At 39.0% G+C, this 25,736-nt stretch overlaps 1 protein-coding gene across 1 annotated transcript in view; it reads left to right on the forward strand.

Annotated features, from left to right (window-relative positions):
* UTP3 (UTP3 small subunit processome component) overlaps positions 1-25,736 on the forward strand; it is a 656,101-nt gene that overhangs the window by 456,942 nt on the left and 173,423 nt on the right. Inside the window, exon 12 of the mRNA XM_044060443.1 lies at positions 22,570-22,697. Coding sequence (XP_043916378.1) covers positions 22,570-22,697 — 128 coding nt within the window. The remainder of the gene's footprint in view (positions 1-22,569; positions 22,698-25,736) is intronic.

The raw sequence follows: 25,736 nt of genomic DNA on the forward strand, positions 1-25,736 counted from the left end.
ACCAGAGCCTTTGTGGTTGTTGATCACTCACTTTCCTAGACCCAACTCACTGAAATGAGCATCAGTGATGACATACTGTCCTGTTTCAAAAACTACCTCTGTAACTCTCATTTCTCAGTGACTTTCAATTCTCAACCTCTCCATCTTCTAGGGATCTATTCTGGCACCTCTCCTCTTTTCTGTCTACATTAGCACATTTTGTTTTGACTTACCCATCTTCCTGTCCTGCTTTATGCTGATGACATCGTCCTGTTCCACTCAAGTCACTCTTTCTTGAACTTCAGGCTGATTTTCATGCCTTTTTTCAATGGGTCAGTGATAAAAATTACTGCTAAACTCCTCTAAGACAAAAACAATGTTTTTGACACTAGGCAAAATTAATTTATATCCACAGACCCCTTCCTAAAATTCCAGCTCTACCTGGACTATATGCACAAAATATCAACTCTGGGCTAATAGGATCTCCTCTTTCCTATCCAGGCCCTGTATATATACCATAGAATATTCTGTCCTAATTACTGTATCCTCTAAAAGAAATGCATACACCATTCAGTCCATCTCAGATGCCATATGCAGATTCATAATTCTCTCTCCAACAATTGAACACAACTGAAAACCCACTGAAAAAAATCTGGCCATCAGTGAAACAGTGTGCCAACTTTCTACTTGCTTTTCAACTATTTAAACTTATCAAGAATGACACATTCATGACTTGTAAGTTGACTGCAGACTGAATAACCACTTAATTTTAGTACTTCCAATGTGAAAACAGAGACTCACAAAAGACAGCCAGTGAATTATTCTTTTGGGGGTAAGTTTCAGTTACTGGCTAGTCAGTACCTGTATGCCAACAAACAAGAAATTTAGAGAATCTGAAAGAAAATCAACCACAGAAGGTGAGAAGAAAACAGTGATTTGGAATAATCATTCAGCTGTTCAGTAAAAAGCAGTTCAAGCTCCTGCTTTAGTGGAGGACTTGACTTCTAGTAATCTAGAGGATATAAGTTAAATGTGCTCAGAGCTGATTAAAATAAACATAATAATAGACATATATTAACTTAAGTAACAAAAGACTGAAAAATAGAAGAAGCTTTAAACAGATATTCAGATGTGCTGATAAAATTTGCAAAAATCAGGGGTCAAAAATGAAGAAAGGGCTGCTGAGTATGAGACTAGTTAAGAACGGTTGTTTACAAAATGGTAGAATTAGAAGACTGAGCATACAATATTCTCTGTTGTACCAGAGAAACTGGAAGGAATAGACTGTACACATTTGATAATGCACAAATAAGCAACTGGACTGGTGTTCCACATCAGGAGTTAATTGAAAGGAAACATCATGTTTATGCTCCAAACCTGGCCACAAGAAAGTAACCAAGACCTCTAATAGCAAAGATGCAATCCTGCCAGCAGAAAGAGTTGATTCGGACAAAACTGTGGCGGAAGGACAAAGTACTAAAAGTTGGAGACAGTTGAGTGTTTGTGGAAAATAATTACTCACTGTAACCAGGCAGAAGGGGAGTACATTTATTCTGCCAATCAGGGAATGTCGAGAAGCAGGCGTGAGATTCAAGCTGCTGTATCCTGCTAACTTCTGAATATTTATTTTCCTGAAGGATCAAAGTCATTTTTTGATGTAGAGCATGCTAAGGAGGAAATAAAAATGTTTGTCCAACAAAAAGTGAGCTGTCAAACAGAAAGGGACTCTGCTTTTTATTCTTCTGATGATAAAGTTCATAAAGAGACTTCACCAGTGAAAAGTTTTCCACTGTTCCAAAGGAAATGCTTGAGAGATGGGGAAAATCACAGGAGTTGACTAGAAAAGCCAGGAGTATGTTGGAAATGAACCAGAGGCTGGAGTTGGGAGATGCAGATCAACAGAAAGAAAATTGGTAACTTGGAAGTTAATGAATAAATGTGGGATTATGAAACATCAGTCACATTTCTGAAACATTGCTGAACGTGAAAACCTGGAAATATTGGTCTTTTGACTTTGTTAAACTTGTATGGAACTCCAGAGCATATGCCGTACTTCATGTAATTAATGTTTGGAAGAACATTAAGAAAAGGGGAAGAGGCTACTGTAAATAAAACAATTTTGTTCTTGATAGTATTTTTATAAAACATGACATATACTGAGTGTTATATAGAAAAGCATTTTCAGTTATTTTATGTGTTATAGGTATGCTAAAGTAAACTAGTACCATTCTTTTCTTCTTGTTTAGTTTTAAGAAATGTAGGCAATGTGAAAAGAGAAGAAAGCCTGGACAAAAACATGTATAAAATAATAGGTAGTGATATTGGGTTGTTGAGGTGAGGGTTGGGTTGTAAAAGTATACAGATCATGATGTAAGTAAAAATTATATGTGTTTCCTTAGTTTTGCATAGGAGAATGACTGTATCAAGGCCTTTGACTCAGTGTAACAAGTTTTAAGTGGAAGCAAATAAATAAGAGAACCCTGAATGTAATGAAAAGTTTTCATTTAGCAAATAATATTCACAGTGCAACATGAGAAGGTTGTAGCTGAAGGCAGCTGTGTATCTGGTTCTCATGTTTCTGTGGAGAAAGGCTGATAAAAGGGCAAAAAAACAAAATACTTTTTTCTTTCAGTGGCTAAAAGATAATGTTTTCTGAAAGCATTCAAGTTGTCTTCTGCATTTGTGAAGAATAAATATAAGATAAAAACAGACAACACTTAGTGTATATAGAAGCACAGGCAATACTGTGCATCTTAGCATAGATAACCTTATTTATAGGTCAGTTAAAGCCTGTGAGTGTAGCTATCATTCTGAGACATTTGTTCCTATTAGGAGGGTTAAACTTCATTATTTGATGGCATACATAGTTTTGTGTATTTGCATTAAGTTAATAGTTTTTGGGGTTGTTCTGTTTTGAGGGTTTTCATTAAAAGGTCTTGTAAGTTGTGACATAGGTTCAAATGGATATGACGAGAAACAGATGCATAAAAAATCAACTTTTCAAACATTAGTGTATGCATATAATACAAATGCTGAAACTAGACATTTAAAAAAAGCTGTTATACTTAACAGGTAGGGATAACAACTTATCACAATGACAACACTTTCCATATTGTTGTTGAACGTGCATGGTCTCACAAGTATATATAAAAAAGGAAAGAGTAGTAAGCTATATTAACTAATGCAGAGTATAAATAGCTGGGCTAGAGGAGACACATTTGGAATGAACTGAGCATGTGAATTTTGTAAAGAAAGGATTCCAGGATGGTTATTTGGCAGAATATCTGGTTCAAAGAAAAAAGAAGTATTTATATTAATTGCTAGAGGAGCTTCAATAGTGATAGAAGAGAAAAGAAAGATGATAATGGTAGATTTGTAGTAGTAGGGAGCTATTGGCAATGGAGGAGGATTATGCTGGCATGTATTTATATTCCACCTAAAATGGCTACAGTGGAGCTTAAGAAAATTCTGGGAGAAGTAATCAGCTTTCAGCAGGGAATATTTGCTGATAGGGATGACTGCAATTCGTGGTACAGAGAATAGGCAAGAGGGGGTTGGAATTTACTGGAGGAAACTGGCAAAGGAACCAGTGTATCGGGAGCAAATAATCAGAAAAGGAATGGGAGTAGAATAGTAAGAGGCAAAGAATACTTTTGGACTGTAGGCTAGAGACTGCCTTTCCTGTTAAGGATTGATATTAGAATATAAAAGTTTTGTAAGATGTGACATAGGCTCAAATGCATATGACAAGAAACAACTGCATAAAAGTTCACCCTGCCAAACAGTGTATGCATGTAACACAAAAGATGGAACTAGACATTTAACAAAAAAGGTGTTATACATAAAAGGTGGGAATAATTAAGCAATAATGCCCAACAGGGTGTGTGTTAATGTGTAATTAACGCCTGCCCAGGGGTGTTACGAGGCTCCAACTCTGCAGGCTGAGGGCCTCTGCAGCCCTGGAAGGGCATTAATTGCACCTTAAAACACACCTTAGGGGTGCATTATTGGACTTAGAGAATGGGCTGTCTGTAAAATTGTTGTGTTTTACTTAAGTTCTTTATTATTTTTTTTTGTATATTTTTGATGTAAAATAGTTCCTCTTCCTAATGTGTCAAACTTTCTGTAGTATATATTAATGGTGTTGGACGAAGCATTTTATATCACAAATATATAAGAAAATAATATAGTACTTAAAAAAAGTAAAACACAATTTTACAGACGGCCCATTTCTCTCTCATACACAGTCACTTCTGCATTCCTACATGCATTCACCCACACAAGATCGCTCTCACTGTCCCTCAATCTCACACACATGCGCACACAGTCTTCTCTGCTTTCATACATGCATTCACTCACACGATTGCTCTCAATCTGCCTCGATCTCTCTCTCTTACACACGGTCACTCCTGCTTTCAAACACGCATTCACTCACATAAGACCTCTCTCTCTGTCCCTCGATCTCACACACATGCACACACAGTCTCTTCTGCTTTCATACATGCATTCACTCAAACAGGCAGGCAGGAAAATAAACACGCACACATGCATACATACATACATTCATACGCTTCTTTGTTTTTGCTTTTTTTGTTTTGCTGTTTTGTTTTTTTTTTTACACTCGCTAAACAGCAAAAGCGCTGCATAGCGAGTGTAAAACTAATGGCAACTGTTAGTTTTTTAGCAGTCTGAGCTCCATGGCAGCTTGATGTGCTGCCATGAAGTTGCGGACACATTTTTCACCGGGCATTTACTTGTACATTAAAACCCTGCTGAAGAACGCTTGTACTCCAGTCAGGGTACTGATGTATCGTAAGCTCATTCTCTAATGACTTTTTAATGCATTGCTTGAGCAGAGGAATTAGGCAGGGGAGTCCTGTTTCCCCTTTGTTATTTGCATTATATTTAGAACCATTGGCAAAGAAAATACAGGACTCAGAAATTCAGTGTTATAATTGGGATTACCCAATTTGAAGGGGTATTTCAGAGCTATACAGTTAAGGCTCTTGTACATAGCACAAGCAGAAAACTATAATTCAAAGTAGAAAGGGATGATCTTGAAACGGGGGGGGGGGGGGCTCAAGAAACAAGGAGAGACTGGGATTTTGGATGCAGGCCTTTAAGGAGAATAACAATAATCATATAAAATATTATATCCATAAAGTAGCAAAAAGTATTCTAAGAGCTAAGCCAAGACGGGGAATGAAGAAAGGAGATTCTGCCGATAAGGATGACTGCAATTAGGGATATAGACAATAATCAATAGGGGATTGGATTTTATTGGAGAAAACTGGCAAAGGAGCCAAGGTGTATTGAGAGTAAATAACTAGAGGGGGAGAAGTTAATTGAATGGGAAGAGGCCAAAAATGTATTTGGACTGCAGGTTAGAGATTTGTCTCCCCTTTCAAGGATTTCTGTCAGAGTGTAGGCAAAGAGAAAGCAATGGGGGGGGGGGGGGGGGGCTAAACGAAAGAGCAGCACCGGTAGAGTATTTAGTGTAATCTAGAACAGAAGCTGCCATTAAAAAGGGAATAATTAGTAGAGCATATAAAATATTTGCTTGATAACTATAAAAATCAGTCCAAGAAGGTTAGAAAGGATTGGGAAGAGAGATTGGATAAGCAATTCACAAAAAAACAATGGTAGGATAAATGTACGTCTCCCAAATATGCAACAAAATCTAGAAGATTTAGTATTTTTGCTTGGAAATGTTTACATAGATATTTTATACCCCAAGTAGACTCCAGAGAATTTTTCCTCAGGTAGACAGCAAATGTTGAAGGTGTGATGGGGAAGAAAAGAGGTACTTGGGGAACATATTTTCTGTGAGTGTAGTTGGTTGGCTGAATTTAAGGATTCCCTGCAGGATGCACTGTCAGAGATGCTGGGTGGGTGGATTGGTGTGACGAGGGACATGATTTTTGTGAGCTGCGATAGAGAATTGGAATTGCCTAGACTTGGTAAGGCCTTGGTGTGTCTAATTATGATGGCTGCCAAAAAAGCAATTACTAGAAAATGGAAATAAAAATCTAAACCATCTATTTTAAAAGTAGTGAATATAGTAACAGAGATAAAACAAATGGCATTGATGTCAAGGGTAAGAGCAAACTATATAGGAAGTAATGGGAATTGTGGGAATATTACAGGGGATGAATGAGGTTTAAAAGAAGGTAGGACTTAAATGAGCTAAGTAATATTTGAAAATGGTTAGGTAGATTATAACCGATGTATAATGTTTGCAACTGGGAGTATATCAGTACGGTTTGTGATGTAAAATACTTGCAACTAGGATTGGGTCGGTGAGGTTTATTTTCATTTATATAAATGTATGATTGCTTATGTCGTAAGTGATGGTTTAATAAAGATGTTGCTTGTTTAAAAAAAAAAGGTCAGGAATTGAATAATTTATGTAATGTTGCTTAGGTTATATGATATATAGCAATATGTGAAGTATAATGTTTGTTACTGTTAATTTGTTAATATAGTTTGATTACTTTTGTATAAATGTAAATTTGCTTTTCTCACAAGTGATAATTCAATAAAGGTGTGTGTTAAAAAAAAAAAAAAACATAGCTTGGAGGGCAGAATTCCAATTTCCTTTTTTGGTCAAGTCCTGAATGTCATAAAGGAAGTCAGAAGATCCTAATACAAGAAACTCTCCCACTCATAACTGTAAAAGATGTATATGCTCTGGACTCCAGCCCAAGGCTTAGACCCTTTGAACTGTCCTATCCTAAGTGTATTGACTACTTAAACCACTTTTTCCATTTAAACTTAGGTAATTTATCCAAAAAGGTGCACATTTCTGCAGTTTATGGGTGTATTCACTCTTATCAGTGTGTAACAAGAAATCCACTGGGTAAGGCATTCATAAAGATGACTTAAGAGCTGTAAGAAGACTCCTTTCCCTTGGGACATAAATGTTTATGTTTGAAAAAATTAACTCATCTCCTTTTGGGCCAGTAGACATAGCAAACATAAAGTACCTCTTTCTGGAAAATATTTTTTTATGCCTGTTGCCTCAGGCAGATGAATCTGAAAGTTGCAAGCCCTTGTATATAATCCACGCACTGTTTGCAATGATAACATCACTACAACTTTCCTTACTTTATGCTAAATGTTGCATCAGCAGTGTCATTGAATCAGTTCATTCAAACTGTGAGAAAGCAATGCATCTTTTGCATATGTTGTATCTAGCATGTACTTGGGCAGTAGGAGGACGATGAGTGAATGGAAACATCTCTGAGGAATTTGTCTTTGTAGTTTGGGAAAGAAGCTGGCTTCATGGTGCAGAGGGATGAAACCTAGACTGTGACTCAGGTCATCTGAGATTGTTTAGAAACTTGATAAGGGAGGTTAGGAATGTGTGGCCAATACTCACCTGTCTTGTGATGAGGGAGACATCCTAACCCTCTGCATCATCTGCTTCTAGCAATATGTAGGAGAACAGCATGCATTAGAACACTTGAGATATCTGTACACTCCAAACTGTTCTACACAGTAGTGATGTCTGGCAGGTATACAGAAGCACTTGCAACCACCACACGATGATGTGCCTCTGTTATGAAGTCTTGACTCCCATTCATTTCCATCATACATATTTATTCCAACAAATGTGAAAGATGCCTACTGCATGTAAAGTAGCAGCGCATCTTGGAATTTTTTATCAGCAATTTGCAACCCCCCTCAACTTGCACAATATCACAACGTACCATTTTCATGGTTGTACAACACTGGGAATGTGAGGGAGTCTCCAAAATGACACACAATGGTCTTGGGCAATCACTTTTCTCAGACGTAGTATGAAAATGCCATTATCAAGATTGCATACAATGAGGACATACATGGAAGCCCATTAACATTGTGGCTGTCCAGTGATCTCAGACTACAGTGAGGACTTACAGGTAAGTGACAGGAAAGACAAATGTTATGTCCTTGTCTGGATGGTAGTATTTCTAAAGGCAATAGTATAATTGTGTAAGACTCTGTAGTGATTCATGTTTTAGCAAAGCTCACTGTAATAATAATGCTACCTTCCTTCCATCCCCATACCAAGTGTGCTTGGTAAATGTTTCTTTCTGAAGCATTAACCAGATTGAGTGATGTCTTGACTGAAACTGAGATCACTCTTGAAATATTCTAAATGAGTGGGTTTCACTGCTGACATCTTACTGGGTTGCCAAAGCTTAACCTTCTCTGAATCATACATCCAACATATGACCTCAGCTCACAGGCGTAGGGGTATATAGGTGGACATATGAGCGTAAATCTTCAGACGATCTTGCCACCAGACTAAATACAGGTCTTACACTCATCGGATTGATATTTGCATAATTGTACTGTAGCTATTAAAAAAACAGAAGTGCCCAGTTGGGGAACCTTCCTTTACCCGTATTAATTGTTTTGCTATGTTTGTGTTAGGTGTCAGCTAGGAGGGATAAATGTAAGTGCAGTAGACAAATTTCCTACAAAGCTGTCCATACCCAAAGCTGCTTCTGCATTGGTGTTGAACACAACTGCAAGGCTTGCTCCATTTGCCAGTCTCTTTTGCAGAAGTCTTTGCAATCCTTTTTATCTTCACTCAACACCTTCTTAGAGACCCAGCATCAGAAGTGTTTGGCCCACTCCAAGATGTTGGATTCTGCCTGTCCAGCATACCTACTCTCTGTCCCAAGAAAAGAACTCAAAAGGCTTAGGCCTGATACTCACTCTGCCCAGTCTGATTCTGATGCACCCACTGAGGTTATAGAATCCATAGTACATCGACTTTACCTCTGATGTTCTATACTGCGACCCTGCCACAGGCCAGTATGGAGTCAGAGTGTCATATGACTCAACAGACAGTTCTACTGAGAAGAGGGAACCATGACTCATCTTTTTGGAGGGACCAGTAGGCATCAGTCAGATTTTCGTCAGAGAAGAAATTCCCAGAAAGTTAATTGAGGTATATTAGGGGTTGGAGCCACCCTACTTGGTTCAGGTGGATGTCAAACTAAAGAAAAAGTGACAAAATACTAAACATGTCTGCTCACCTTAATGGAGAGATGGAGTCAGCAAGAAATGGAAAGTAGTATTGCTGGATCTGAATTCATCCTTGTGCTTTGTTGAGTGCCAAGATGACACTGATATGTAGACTGAATTTTATATATCATGAGGAAGGGAAGGTCAAAAATTTAAAAAAAAATTAATGCACAAGTCGTAAAGTAGAGTGCCCATTACTGGCATAAGCAGTGGTGTCAGAACTGGAAAAAAGGTAGTGTAGAATCCTCAGAATATGGAAACATTCCTACCATAGGGCTAGGCCACACTGCAGGTGGCCCACCTGCGGTTGGAGTAGGGTTGCCAGATTTCCGACTGGCCACGTAGGAACAAACAAAAGTGAAGACTTAAAAAAAAAAAAAAAGTCTGGCAGGGTCTTTAATGCGGAACATCAGAGTTCCGCATTAAACAAAAGTAGCTCTGTGCTTATTTTTTATAAGCACGGAGCTGCTTCTGTTTAATGCAAAACATTGCAGTTCTGCATTAAACAGAAGTAGCTCTGTTTTGCGAATTTTTTTTTGATTGGCCCGTATACGGGCCAATCAAAAAGCGCTAAACACGGAGCTACTTCTGTTTAATGCGAAACATCGCAGTTCCGCATTAAACAGAAGTAGCTCTGTTTTGCGATTTTTTTTTTTTTTTTTTTGATTGGCCCATACGGGCCAATCAAAAATTGCTAAACACGGAGCTACTTCTTTTTAATGCAGAACATCGCAGTTCCGCATTAAACAGAAGTAGCTCTGTTTTGCTATTTTTTGATTGGCCCGTATACCGATATACAGGCCAGTCAAAAATCGCTAAGCACGGAGCTACATCTGTTTAATGCCGAACATCGCAGTTCTGCATTAAACAGACGTAGCTCTGTTTTGCGAATATTTTTTTTTTTGATTGGCCCGTATACTGGTATACGGGCCAATCAAAAATTGCTAAACATGAAGCTACTTCTATTTAATGTTGAACTGCGATGTTCCACATTAAACACAAGAAGCTCTGTGTTTAGTGATTTCTGATTGGCCCGTATGCCGGTATATGGGCCAATCAAAAAAAAAAAAAAAACAAAGCAGAGGCTGCCTGGGATTTAAACCGGCAATGCTGATCTCGGGACAGTCCCGCCCAAATAGGGACGTCTGGCAATCCTGGGTTGGAGGAAGCAGTCTATAAAAAGTAAGGCAAAAAAAAAAAAAAAAAAACATAGGCTAAGCAAGAGGCATGGAGACACTAAAGTAGCCTGTTTCATAGTTTAGTACTAGGCTATCTGCCCTGGGGCATTTGTAAGCCTAGCCATAGTGATGTGGCTTTCGCCACCCCATAAAATGGTACAAAATGCACAGAATAGATTTAGAATACTGTGCCTCTGTCTAGTAGTGACACAGTGTAGGTCCCCTTATGTAATAGAATTAGTTTACTGTGCCCCTGTCTAGTAGTGACACAGATGTGACCCCTGGGGTAAACTTACGATCTCCCATCCACTCATCAAGATTTCTCTTGAAGAGAGTCAGTGAGGGGCTCTGCCTAACATGAACTGGGATCTTATTCCAGAGCATGGGAAGCCTCTGGGTTATGAATCTATCCCTCCGGCATGTCCTATTCATACTTGAGCCGAGGTTTAAGTCTTTAGCTCTCGTGGTTCTGATGGATTTGGATTTTTTGAGGTGGAGCATGTCCATCAGTTCCTGATTGGACATGGCCTTGTACGTCAGGCAGAGATCACCTCTGAGCAGGCGGTATGCTACTGAATAGAGCTGGAGTTTCTTTAGTCTGGCAGAATAAGACACATGTTGGAGACCCTTGATCCTCTTGGTGAGGTACTTTTGTGGTCTCTCCAGCTGTTGCAAATACCGGGTGAGGTACATACCAAATGGGGCATTGTACTCAATCATGGGTCTGATGAGGGAGTAGTATAGGGGTACAATGACATCCTTGGATCTGGATGTGAATCCCTTCATGATAAGGTGTGCAAGGTAGAATGTTTTTCTAACCACTTTGGCAACGTGGGTGTCAAATGAGAGGTTGCTGTCAACTTGGGTCCATAGGTCTCTGATTACTTTTTCTGTACTCAGTGGGTTGCTGTCTATGTGATAATTTGTGGGTACTTTGTTTTTCCCAAAGTGGATGACTATACATTTTTTGGCATTTAGTTTAAGGCCATGACTCCGGCACCAGTTGTCCGTTTCTGAGAGGCCTTTTTGTAGGATGTATGTGTCCGCTGGTGTATCGACTATGGCGCCTAGTTTGCAGTCATCTGCGAACTTTGTCAGCCACAACCTTCCCATGTTTGCTTTAACATCTGAGGAATAAATGCCGAACAAGAGGGTTCCTAGGACAGATCCCTGTGGGACACCACTTGTGACTGGCTTTGAGTTTGACATTGCTCCAGCGATTTTAACTTTATGGGTTCTGTCCTTTAGCCAGTTTGCAACCCATCTAGTGACATAAGGGTTTACATTTAAGCTGTTGAGCTTATCTATGATGCCTGAGTGGGGTATTGTGTCGAAGGCCTTAGCCAAGTCCAGGTAGGCTGTATGGACTGCTTTGCCCTCATCAGTGGCTCTAGTAACTGTTTCGAAAAAGTCAACCAGGTTCAAAAGGCAGGATCTGCCCTTTACAAAGCCGAACTGGGTGGGGTCAAGTGTCTGTAGGTCCCCAATGTCTCTGTTTATGAGTTCCATAATGATTCTTTCCATAGCTTTGCAGACCAGGCTGGGTTAAGCTTATGGGGCGGTAGTTCCCAGGGTCTGTAGAGGTACCCCCTTTGTGGAGTGTGACCACTGTTGCTGTACGCCAGTGTTCAGGTACATATCCTGTTGTAAGGCTAAGGTTAAATAGCATTTTTATGTGCGGGTTTAGCTCCTCTTGGAGTTCACGTAGCACGCAACCAACCCGGGATACAGTCAGGTCCCATTGATGCTATGTTTTTAGCTTTGCTGAGGGTGGCTCTCACCTGGACATCTGAGATGACAGGGAGATTACATTCAGCTGGGATAAGTATTTCTTCTTTTGGGGGTGAAGGAGGGGAGAAATTTGCACTGAACCTGTCAGCCAGAATGTTGGCAATATCTGTGGGTTCAGTGTATTTTTTGTTGTTGTGAACTAACTCTGAGCATATCTGAGGGTTTCCGCCCAGCTTTCTAACATAGCTGAAGAAGGCTTTGTGGTTATCTTTAGTGTCCTTAGCGATTTTTCTCTCAAAGTTGGCCTTGGATGTTTTTATGAGAGAACGTAGTTTTCTGCTAGTGTTGATCAGAGATGTCTTCCCTTTATGGGATTTTGCTCTGTCGTGTAGTAGCTTCCTTTTGTTATACAATTTGTTTATGGCTGAGGTCCACCAGACAGGACGTTTGCCTTTGGTGGAGAGGGACTTGGATTTATTTGGGATTGCATGATCCATGCATTCTTGGAGATGTCCATAGAAAGCATTTGTGAAGGATTCAGCATTGTGGGATGTGGTATCCACTGGCCCAGTGGGCTTAAAGGATACCATCTCAGTCTTAAGAAGAGTGAAGTCTGCTTTTGAGAAGTTTTTCACTGAGGTCTTTTGTGCTGGGGGTGGAGGTGGGTTATGTATATCCAGAGTGATTAGTTTGTGGTCAGATCTCACTAGTGAGGGGTATACCTCCAGTGTGGAGCATTTTGTCCCCATGTTTGTAATGATCAGGTCTAGTATATTATCTCCCCTAGTGGGAGAGGTGACTAGTTGTTCCAGTGCATTTGAATTTATGAATTCCAGGAACCTTTGGGCTAGGATGTTAGGGCTAGAATAATGTACCCAATCTATGTTAGAGTAGTTGAAGTCTCCCAGTATGATGGTATTTTGTGATACATTCATATCCTCCAATGTCTTCAGGAAGGCTGAGTGGGTATCCTGAGATTGGGTGGGTGGTCTGTAACATGCTACCAGTTGTATAGCAGTTTTGCCTATGGTTAGTTGCACCTGTATGGTCTACGATGCTTCATGTGTTACTACTAACCTGGAGGTGTGGGTGTCCTTGATGAATATGGACACTCCCCCTCCCTTTGTGGTTCAGCCCAGGTTTTGGGTCCGAAAAGCATGATACGAGGTATAGCCTGGTAGCGCTGGGGTACTCTCAGGAGCATTGAACCAGGTTTCAGTTACTGCACAGACGTCGATGTTCTCCATACTGAAGAGTGCATCGAGTGCCTGCATCTTGAGATTTAGACTTCTGGCGTTGAGCAGCATTACCCTTAGTTTTTTTCCATTTTTGTTATCTAAGGAGGTGGGTTTGTCTTTTGAGCCTTGCCTAAAAAAGGCACTATGGGGGTGGCAAGAGCCTTAGCCAATATCCGGGAGCCCAGTGATGACAGGTGCAAGCCGTCCCTTGCGAAGCAGTGGCTTGTCCAACATGTCATCCCAGGCAGACAGGCATTGGATCCCCTTAGAATGACACCAGTACTTGAGCCAATTATTAAAGCTGATCATCTTGTCTTTGTATTGTGGCATCATTCTTCTTGAGGGCAAGATGCTGCTCAGGGTCAAGGTCATACCAGCCTGGGCTACATAATCAGAGAGCTCCTCTATGTCTCTTTTCATGTAGTCCAGGGAGGTACGTCTCAGGTCATTCACGCCAGCATGGACAATGATGGAGTCATATTTGTACTTGCTTTGGAGTGACCTGAGTGCGTGTGTTATGTGGCGGATCCTAGCTGCCGATAGGCAGCTTACAGTCACCCTCTCCTTGTTCAGCCTGGTAAGCGGGACATCAGTGTGTCTGACTATAGTGTCACCTATTACTAGTGTATCAGGCATGGTGTTTGGCCTTAAGGGCTGTGATTGATTGACACACTGATTCATTGAAGTATGTGTTGCATGTGTTTTGTTTTGAGGTGGTGGATTTTTGGATGTCTACTTTGGGAGCCTCTGTTGTTTTGGTAAGTTTTTTATTAGAGCCTCCGAGTATGTCTTTGTGTTTTTATGTCTTTGGTTTGCAGTTGTGGTAGGTCTATGTGGGACTGGGTTTGCTGTGTGTGTGGTTACCATCTCCTCCTGTCTGGTCATGCCAGCCCTGAGTTGAGAGAGTTCAGCCTCCAGTTTGGCTATATAGTTGAATCTCTCACATGTATTTGTGTTTGTTGGGAGGAGGAGAGGGTTGTATGTGTACATGAGACAATTGTAGCATTGTCTCAAGATACCCAGATTAACCAGCTGAACTGGAGAGGATGCCAGTACTCTACCACTCGTCATGCTAGAACAGTATAAAGGAGTGCTGTGCCTTTAAGGGAACTGGATATTCACAGGGGTGGTAGGTGGATGTAGTGCTTACTTAGTATGAGAGTGCTTACTTAGTTTTGAGAACTAGTGCTAGGCTTATAATATAGCGAGTAGTCTGATTATACTAAGAGTAGAGCTTCCTTAAGGGAAAATTTGAAGAGCAGACTTGGCGGAGCCAGAAGAAGTTTAACCGGCACTGCTTGCCGCAACCGCAAAGCCGCAAACGCGGATTTTAAACAGGGAACTTCAAAAGAGCTAGAAATGGTCCAAAACAACCAATTACTACAGCTCTTGTGCTGAGGTCACTTCCTACAGGGACAGGTAGGCTGCTCAGGCTCCCCACTCCCACTGGTGAGCAAAGAAACTTCCTTCTATCCAAGTAAGGTAGTGGACAACACAGGAACTACACCACAGCCCAGAATACAGCAAAGCCTGTAAACTGGTCTAAACTAGTCGAGGAGAGGCGGGAAAACAAGGATTATTTTTTTTGTTTTTAGATAGAAACACACAGAAAATGCAGAAACAGTAATAAATCAGTTACACAGGCTAGCACACTTTAGTGGGCAGGCTCAACAGTTAAATTAAACAAACAAACAACAAACTTTCGATCAAATTCGACTAAAATGTAACTTTTAAGTGCAGATATTAAATAATGCAGCAAACAGCTAAAAAAACAGTTTAAGCTTGTTTAGGGTAAGCTGTTGAGGAAAATAGATTATGTATTTGTTACTTTAATACAACAAACCCAGAATTTCCACACAGGATGTATAGCAAAAGCCAGAAATAAATTAGAGAAAATAAGATACTTGCACAAAAACTGTTAAAAGCTGCAGATAATTTAAGATTTTTAATGTAACAGATTGTAACAAAGCATTACACAGATGAGGAAACACTGGGCTTCCTGGAAAAGGACATGAGTGAGGAAGTGCTAAAAAAGTATTAGGAAAAATAGAGGTTATCAAGCACTATTAAAAAAAGTATAGACACGAGAGAGAGAAAAAATATCTGATAGTGTGATATTTATGCTGAGAAGAAAGACAGTCTGATACAGTGTGATATTTATGCGGAGAAGAAAGCCATACAAATTGACATGAAAAATGCAGGTCCAAAGATATTTGAAATGAAATACAGGGCAAAGTTATTTGGATATGGTAAATTTTACAGTTATAAAATTAAATTCACAGACGTGGCATATAAATGAAAAGTGTTTAGCGATGCTGAAAAGAAACAATTAGAAACTAGTGGTAGATCAACTGTGAAGTAAGTTAGGGATTTAATGTGGAAACTTGAATGCAGGCAGCATTGCAACATGATGGATCAATGACTCAACAGATTATTGTGCACAAGATGAAGCAGGATGCATTTGGGGAGGATATACTACGGGGTTGTGTTCTGAAACCTTATCTAGATGACATGCATGAAAGTCCAGCTAGACCTGCACTGCAAGGGAAAGAACATAAAGCAGAGGGCAAAGAGGATACTCTCATTCTAGAACAGAATCATCTGAAGGAAGAGCTGCTTGATCAAATAGAAATGAACAGACATAGTAAGGTAAATGAAAGAGAAAAATAGTGAATAAGCACTAAAATGTTAAGACACATTAGTTGGGACTGTTAAGGGAGATGGCTGCAATATAACAAATAAAAATAATACACTTTGTGCAGCTAAACTAAACTGCCATCACAGAAATCCAAAGTAACAAAGGAAAATAAGGAAGGAACCAAGTACAGTGCCATCATGGAACCATCAAAGAGAGAAAACTGTAAAACAAATAAGGCAAGAACTAGCACTACTAGAATATTGAAAAGAGAGTATATAATGAAAACATCTTAGAAAGATGGATGTGGTAAAAGCAACACACATTATCAAAACTGAGTAGGATTTGTCAACCAACATCTCCAGTGATAAATTAAAGATATCAACACAAGCAGACTTGGAAAGGTATACAGAGCGATGTAAAGAAAAAGTCCAATACAAAAAAATCATTTATGGCCCCAAAAACATTTATAGAGAATTGGGAAACAAAGTAAAAGCAACACTACCTAAAATGAAATTAATACTTTTTGGAGAAGTATTTATGAAGACCATGCTGAACATAACAAAGATGCTGATTGATAAGAGTTAAATGAAGCATTAAGAAGCTCTGATGTAAAAGATGTGAAATGTGATGAAGTAACAGTGAAAGAATATGGGACAAATTTAAAAAATGTTTCTAAATGGAAAACTCCCAGGTTCAGATGCAGTACCTAACTTCTGGCTGAAGGCGATTGACTGGCCCCAACAAGCACTGGATCAACTGAGCAAGAAGGCAAGAAAAACTGCTTTTATGCTTAATAAAAGTGATGGGTAAAAACTAGAGCAAAATACGATTGTATATCCCCTCAGTCTAAAGGAGGTGTGAGCATCCTCAAAACTGGCCACAAGTATTGGTTCCGCAGTCATGAGACTGCGTACATGTTTGCTGACATTGTCAGATCTAAACACAATGCAAGTTCTGAAGCATAACACAAACAAGTCTTAAGATGACATTTTGCTCAGATAAGTAGAAGCATTTCAGAAAGGAGCAATAATGGAACTAAACCAGAAAGAGAAAATTTATTTGGCAACAAAATACCAACAAACAAATAAGACTATAAAGAAAATGAAGTAATACTGGAAAAGATTACACTTGTATTGGCAAGTATAGAGAACTAGTGGATCCACATGTTAATCAGATTTGGTGCATGAATAGAATGAGGAGCTATGAATTTAAATCAAAAGATGAAAGGGTAATGATGACAGGTCAAAATAAAAGTGAACTACATACATTTTGATTTACATAGTCTATAGAAAAGTAGGTGAAACAGATAAATGCAGATTCTGTAGTCCAAACCTAGAAACATTTGCACACCTTAGGGTTGGTGCAGTTTATTCATGGCTGAGATATATGTACTGAAAAGCACAACATTGTAGCAAGCCTGTTGGATTAGGGACTGCTGAAATACAACATATACATAGCTGAGAAGCACTGGAACTATGAAAATGAAGTTATGATCATAAGATTCCATCCAATGCCAACAGATAAAAAAGTAGAGGCAAGAAAAACAAATGTATATAGTAGTAAAAGAAAAAAAAAGAAGCCGCGGTGGTGCAGCGGTAGTGTTGTCTCCTCACAGCAAGAGGTTCTCCTGTTAGATTCTCGGCTGGAGTGCCTTCTGTATGGAGTTTGCATGTCCTCCCCGTGGTCGAGTGACATTCGAAAGACATGCATAAATGGGCGTGCCTTCGTTGAAGGTTGGGCGTCCAGCTGACACCTCGGCACTGTAAAAATCTACTGCCAATCATTAGCAGACCGGAGTTCCGCTGCGGCGACTGCTAACTGGGAAAAGCCAAAAGAAGAAGGACAACATAGTCGTAAAAGAAAAAAGGGCAAAAGTTGCATCAGTCATTGAAATAGTTGACACTTAGTCATTATAGTGCCCTGCATACTATTTTAAACACCTTTATTGAATTATCACTTGTGACATAGGCAAATTTAGTTTTATATAAAAATAAACTGTATTAACAACTTCATTTGCAAACATTATATTTCACATATATTGCTATATATAATATAACCTATGCAACATTGCATAAATTATTCAAGTCCAGACTTTTTTTAAACAAGAAACAGCCTTATTAAACCATCGGTTATGACATTAGCGATCATACATTTATTTAAGTGAAAACAAACCATACCGACACAATCCTAGTTGCAAGCACTTTACATCACAAACCATACTGACACACTCCCTGCTGCAAACACATTATACATCAGTTATAATCTATCCAGTTATTTTCAGTCAAACGTTACATAGCTCATATAAGTTCTGCCTTCTTTTAAACCCCATTCCTCCCCTGTGTGTATTGTTCCCGCAGTTTTCCATTTTCCTGTGTAGTTTACTCCTCCCCTTTTCTAAAGATCTCAGTTCCAGTTGTTTTATCTCTCTTACTATATTCATTACTTCTACTGTAGTTAGTTTAGATTTAGATTTTCTAGGAATTGCTTTTTTGACAGCCACCATAATTAGATACAGCAAGGACAGCAAGTCTAGGCAATTCCGATTATAGCTCAGAAAAATCATCTCCCTCGTCACACCAGTTTGCCCACCCAGCATCCCTGACAGTATATCCTGCAGGAAATCCTTAGTCTGCCAATTCAGTGAATTCCTAGAAAGTTTGTTCCCAGTAACCTCTATATTTCCCATTACACCTCCAGCATTTGCTATCTACTAGGACAAATTCTCTGGAGTCTACTTGGGGTATAAAAATATCAATGTAAACATTTCCAAGCAAAAATCCTGAATCCTCTAGATTTTGTTGCATATTTGGGAGACATACGTATATCCTCCCATTGTTTCTTTGTGAATTGCTTATCCAGTCTCTCTCTCCAATCCTTTCTAATCTCCTCTGATTGATTCTTATAGTTATCGTGCAGCATTTTATATGCTCTACTAATTTTTCCTTTTTTAATTGCAGCTTCTGTTCTAGATTCTACAAAAAAAACTCTACCAGTGCTGTTTTTTCATTTAGGACCCCCTATTTCTTTCTCTTTGCCTATACTCTATCAACCCTTAATAGGGAGGGAATCTCTAACCTGCAATACAAATAAATTCTTGGCATCTTCCCATTCTGTCATCTTTCCCTCTATAATTATTTGCTCCTGATACCTTAATTCCTTTGCCATTTTTTCCAATAAATTCCAGCCCCCTCTTGCCTGTTGTCTGTATCCCTAATTACAGCCATCTCTATTGGCAGAATCTCCTTTGTCCATTCCCGCATTGGCTTAGTTCTTAAAATGCTTTCTGCTGCTTTATAGCTGTATTATTCTGTATGATTATTGTTATTCTTCTTAAAGGCCTGCATCCAAAACCCCAGTCTCTCCTTGTTTCTTGAGCTTTCCCCCATTTTATATTCATCCCTTTCCACTTTGAATTATAGTTTTCTGCTTGTACTATGTATAGGAGTCTTAACTGTGTAGCTCTGAAATACCCCTTCAAATTGGGTAGTCCCAATCCGCCCTATTCTACTGGAAGAATCAGCTTGTCCCACTTCACTCTCCTCCCAGGTAGAGTCCTTCAGCTCTTTATTAATTGTCATCCACAAATTTTTCTCTGGTTGATAAAAATATGCCTGACCTGTGTACAAGGCTAATGGGACTTAAAAACATTTTAACTGCTTGCATCTTACTATCCGTATCCATGTAGCAAAGCCATCATTTTCTAAATTTTTGTATTATCTTTTGTTTAGCCTCTTCCCGCATATCCTTAGCTGCCACACCAGAATCATTTTTAATCCATACTTCTAAATACTTCATTTTATCATGTCCCCATAAATATTTATTTATTTTTATTTGACATTTGTTTACCAGAAGTGTCCAACTGGACACCTGGTGTCCATTTTCAGGGGAGGCCCGGGGAAATAAACTCCAGCAAGTACAATAGTTACAGCATTTAGAAATAATAGTAACAGGTTACAGAGATTATGAATGTAGAATCAGTTAACATCATACTACCAAGGTATGACAATTCTGAAAGGAGATATTAGAATTCAGGAGAAACAATAGTTACAGCATTTAGAAATAATAGTAACAGGTTACAGAGATTATGAATGTAGAATCAGTTAACATCATACTAGCAAGGCATGACAATTCTGAAAGGAGATATTAGAATTCAGGAGAAACATAACCAGTAGATTACATTGAGGTTAGCGTAAGGTGACAATGGAAGAAAATAAGTATAATTATTACATATTTGCAATAAGCATTTAGTAGCATTCAAGGAGTTTGAGTGACAGCAGTGGTGAGCATGTCCCTAAGAATAGGTGGCATAAGGAAGCAGTACTGCTGCTGTGTAGTGAGAGGTTAAGGTGGGCTATTGCAGTTGCGCAGTCGGTTGGTGAGAAGGTGTGTTTTCAGTAATTTTTTGAAAGTTGGTGTTTTAATTTGTAGTCTGTCAGGAGGAAGACTACTCCAGGTGTTAGTAACTTCTTTAGTGACGAGCTAAACAGAGCTGTTTCTATATATTGAATTTTTTTTTATTAGGGCTTTATTGGTGGAGCGTAAATGTCTATTTGAAGTATAGAAGTTTAGTAGTCCAGATAGGGCCTGGATTTTTTCTGGATTAGTATTTGGTGTGCTAGGTTTGGTGGAAGCGTAATAGGAGTTCAAGCCAATGTAAAGTAAGTAGGGATTGACAGTGGTGGGAGCGGGATTTAGCGCTGATAGCAAATCTTGTGATTTTGTGGTAAGATGTAGCTGGTTTGTTGAGACTGGTCTTATTTAGATTTGTTGGTACTGGACATGCATAAAGTAAGGTAGCTAAGCGGTGAGTTCTGACTATAGCAGTTCTAGATTTGGAAGTAAGGTACTTTTTGCAGCGATATAATATTGCTGAACCAATTCATGTGTGGGTACATAATTTACTGATATTGCCTTTGTTTTAGCTTCATTAATTTTGTATCCCAAAAAGATATGAAACTGTCTGAAAATGTTCCACAACAGTGTAATGTCTCTTTCTGGTTTCATCAGGTATAGAATAATATCATCTGCAAATAGAGCCAGCTTTTCTCGACTACCATACCAATTGTATCCTTGAATTTCTGAGTCCCTTATTTTCTTTGCCAGTGCTTCTCAATATAATGCAAATAACAAAGGGAAACGAGGGCATCCCTGCCTGGAACTTCTACTCAACTAGAAATCATCGGAGAGGACCCCACCCACTTTAATTTTCGCATCTGATCCCTCATATATCCTCCTAATCAACCTTATAATGTTTTTCTGGAAATGCAAATGCTTCCATTGCCCTACTCATAAAGTCCCAACTTACTCTGTCAAATGCTTTCTCTGCATCAAGACTCTCCAACAGCAATGGTATTTCCTTACATTCTTCTTCCCTGTGGATCATCAATGTTCTGTTAATGTTGTCAAATGTTTGATCCATATCTGTCAATTTTGGCATTACTTTTGCCATTCTTTTAGCCATTATAGACATGAACACTTTATAATCATGGTTTAGTATTGAAATGGGCCTGTATGAAGTGAAGCTTGATCTGGTGGATCTTTACCCTCTTTAGGTATTACATCTATCACTGCTTTTTTCAGGATGTTGGTACCTCTCCTCTTAAAAAACTGTTAAACAAAACCTTGCAGATCTTGAAACAGTTTCTTCCCTCCTAGCTTCCAAACTTTCACAGCAATGCCATCTCTTCATGGGGACTTTCCTGTAGATTGGTTGTACACCACAATTTTTGTCTCAACTCCTCCTATCCTAACCATTAGTAATTGAGCTACTTCTAAGCTTGGCATATTTAATTATTCCATAAACATTTCCATTTGTATCTTTTCTTGATTTCCATATTTCTCTGCTTTATACAGACTTTCATAGAATTTCCAAAATATTTCTAATACCTCTATAGGATCTCTTGCTATATTTGTTGTTATAGGCTCCTTAAGCTTGGCAATAGTCCTTTCTACTTTCTGTTGCCTGAGTCGTGCTAAAAGTTTTTGTGCTCTAGTGTGGTTATAAAAAAGTTGCTTAACAGCAATCTTTTTAAACTTGTGTGTATTACTGAGATAATCCCTTCTTTTTCTGCTTAGCATTCTGCAGTTGATCCTCTTCTTGTTCTGTGAGATTCCCCATAATCTGCAATATTTTAACATTGGTCAGTCTCTCTAAATTTGTGTTGCTTCTTAACCATAGCTCCCTTTCTTTTATTTCCATCCTATTTTTAAACTCCACCATAATTTTATTCCATTCCTAGCTATATTTTCAGAAGTAATTTCTATCTTTTCAAATAGCTTGTGAATAATATAGTGCCCTGCATAGAGACTAGAGCTGTATGGGATAAAGACATCCAGATAGTTCCCAATAGTAGTGGTAGCAAGAGTTCTAATAAAGAATTTTCAAGTATGCAGTGGCTATAACAGTACATGTAACTCCATATGACCTCAGAAATTCTGGGTGTATTGTATGTGCTTAGAAGAGCACTCTTAGCAAGCACCAAAGACTGATGCAATACTTATTACATGAACTGCAGCCATACTCATGACTGCGGTCCATTTCTGTTACTGAAGTAGAAATCCAGAACATTTGGAGAAATTAAAAAAGGAAGACTGTGTAAGAAAAGTAGTTTCTTACCTTCTTTCCCCCCATTGTAGCTTTGTGACTATTTACTCAGTGTATACATTGTTATGAAGTTGTAACATAGCAAAAAACCTTTATGAATGCTTTTAGACTGCCCAGTTTATGGTGTACTTTTTAATGGCAAAATAAATAATATAGTATTTCTAATTAACATTACTTTAGGTAGGCACTACTCCTGCTGAAGTAGGTCCTTCAAATGATTCTGACTTTGATGAGGAAGCCGCTTTGAAATACTACAAGGAAATGGAAGAAAAGTTGAAACTAAAGAAGAAAAGAATGTATGAAGAAAGGTAATTTGCGCAACTTTTTGCTACTGACATAATTTCTTGCTCTTAGTTACGGAGAAGCCACAGTTTAAGGGAAAATGTTCCACATTTTCTTGCAGACAGCAAGAGTCTGAATTGTAACCTGGCATTACTTCATTGCACTAGAGTTTCTCGTGAATAGATTTTTTTATTTCATCTGTATGTTGAATGACTAACATTTGCTAGAAAGAATTCAATTATGTTGAAAGTACAGCATTTAAATCAAGTGACAACATATTAATTTCACTGAAGTAATTTTTCATTGTTTTAGCTTCTTTTTTAAAACGTGCTTTAAATTCTGTTTGTTTCTCTTATTGAATGAATGATTCTTTGAATATATTCTTTAAGCACTTTGAACCAACCATAAGTTAAACCATAAGTTAAACATATTTCTTTAATGAATGTTGTATTACATTGGTGTTTAAAAGAGACTATATCATTTTGCTTCACGTCTCACTAATTCATGCAGGAAACTGTCTTTCAGGACTTTGTATAGATAGCAGCAAAATGGTGTAATTTTCACACAGTGAATGCTATGTTAGCAGCAATGAAGAGAGGGTTTGCAGTACTTTGTTGAGATGTGCTCTAGGCTTTGTCATAATATTGCATAATAGTACTGGCGCACTTGGAACTGCAAGCACATTTATCAACTTGCGACAGACTTGGCTGCAAAAAAAAAAAAAAAACGGTAAGAAATTGCAGGCATCATTCCAGTGTCAGGCATTCCATGTAAGGAGCAAGCATTATGACAGAGTGTACACTTCAAGTCCAGATGCTATTTCAGAGGAACCTAGAAACAAAACACATTAAGCTCATAGTAAGTACTAGGCTATTTGCGCTTGTAAGCCATTTTAAGCCTAGACATTTTCCTTTCTGCACTTTCCTTTCTAGAAATAAAGTTAATAGAAATAGAAAGGGGATACGGTTGAGCGTATGTTTCTGACTTGTCACTCTGTATGCATACACACACACACATGTACACGTATGTGTGTGCACGTTATTAGATGGGTAGCCAACTGGCTTACCGACAGAACACATACAGTCAAAGTTGGGATTCCACCTCTACCAGCAGACCTGTTGCCAGTGGTGCACCACAAGGATCTGTGCTAGGCCCCCTATTATTTGGAATCGATTTCTCAGAAATCCAGGTGAAAATAGATGGCCTGTGGCTTACAAAGTTCACTGATGACTGCAAACTGTGTGCAATCATTGAATCCCCCAGCGATGTCAACATACTGCAAAATGGGCTTACACTGATAAATGATTGGTGCCAAAGCCACGGACTTAAACTTGACACAAAAAATGCATTATCATCCCTTTCAGCAAAGGAAGTCTCTGCAAATTACAATATTAGTAATACCCCCCTAAGTTCAAACCTAGTGGTGAGAGGTCTGGGAAACACAGGTTGATAGTAACCTTAACTTTGATCATCATGTGTCCACGGTGGTAAGGAGGGCCCTTCCGCCTTGGACATCTCTTAAGTAACGGCACAGCAGCCAAAGCTTGGGCGGTTGTAACTCACCTGCAGTTGTCCCTCATCATACCAATAATAGAGTACAGTGCCACCTTCTGTATGTACCTCACCAGACACCTGCAGCAGCTGAAGAGATCTCAGAGATTTCTGACCAAGAAAATTCAGGCCCTTTGACACATGACCTGCATGGACAGACTAAAGGCCCTGTCACTGCACTGTGTATCGTATAGACTGCTTAAAGATGACGTGTGCCTGCCCTACAGTGCAGTCTCTGCCCCTGTCTAAATGGAAATGCCACACATCCGTAAATCAAATGGTACAAGATTCGCTTGCTCTAGGGACCTTAACCTAGCCTGTGACATTAACAGGGCTTGCTGGAGAGACAGATATGTCTCCCAGAGGTTGTCACTCCTCTGGAACAAACTCCCAGTTCACGTTAAACAGAGCTCCTTAATGACCCTGTTTGAGTAACTTGGACAATTGGATGAGAAACTATGGGGCTATCACCTATGTCCCTCTTGTACAGGGCAGCCGGTGGTGACCTTAGATTTGCTTTGCAAATATAGACTGTATATCTTGCTCTATAAGGGAACAAGGGTATGTCATGGCTAGGCTTGTAAAGGTCCTAGGGCCAATAGCCTAGTAACTTCCTATGATCCTGTGTGTGTGTGTGTGTGTGTGTGTGTGTGTGTGTGTGTGTATATATATATATATATATATATATATATATATATATATATATACATATATATATATACACATATATATCTATATGTGTGTGTATATATATATATATATATATCTATATATATATTATATACATACATATATCTATATATATATATATATCTATATATATATATATATATATATATATATATATATATATATATATATATATATATATACCCACCCAGTTCGTGTTTGTGAAAGGCAGATCATGTCTCTTGAACCTGATCGACTTGTTTGAGGCAGTCACCAAAGCCATGGATGAGGGTAAGGTGGTTCACACAGCCTATCTTGACCTCGCCAAGGCTTTCAACACCATCCCCCATTCTGGAATTATAGCTAAACTCACTAAACTAGGTACAAATCCCTACATCACAAGATGGGTTGCCAACTGGCTCACTGACAGAACCCACACTGTAAAAGTTGCAGACTCCAAATCTGACCTCAAAGCAGTGACAAGTGGAGTACCACAGGGTTCCGTCCAAGGACCTCTCCTGTTTGGTATCTACTTCTCTGAAGTACAGGCTAACACAGAAGGCCTCTGGCTAACGAAGTTCGCAGATGACTGCAAACTAGCCATAGTCAAATCCCCAAATGATGTGGACATCCTACAGAAGGGCCTCACTGAGACAGATGTCTGGTGTCAGATCCATGGCCTCAAGCTCAGTGTCAAAAAGTGCAGTGTCATCCCCTTTGGTAAAAACTCTGTACCCATGAACTACAACATAGGCAGCAATCTACTTAACACCGAATGCGTGATAAGAGACCTTGGGACCCAGATGGACAGTAGTCTCTCCTTTTATAGTCACATCAGGAAGTCC

The sequence above is a fragment of the Protopterus annectens genome, chromosome 2.part0, assembly GCF_019279795.1.
Source record: "Protopterus annectens isolate FY-2018-M chromosome 2.part0, PAN1.0, whole genome shotgun sequence".
Lineage (NCBI taxonomy): Eukaryota > Metazoa > Chordata > Ceratodontiformes > Protopteridae > Protopterus > Protopterus annectens.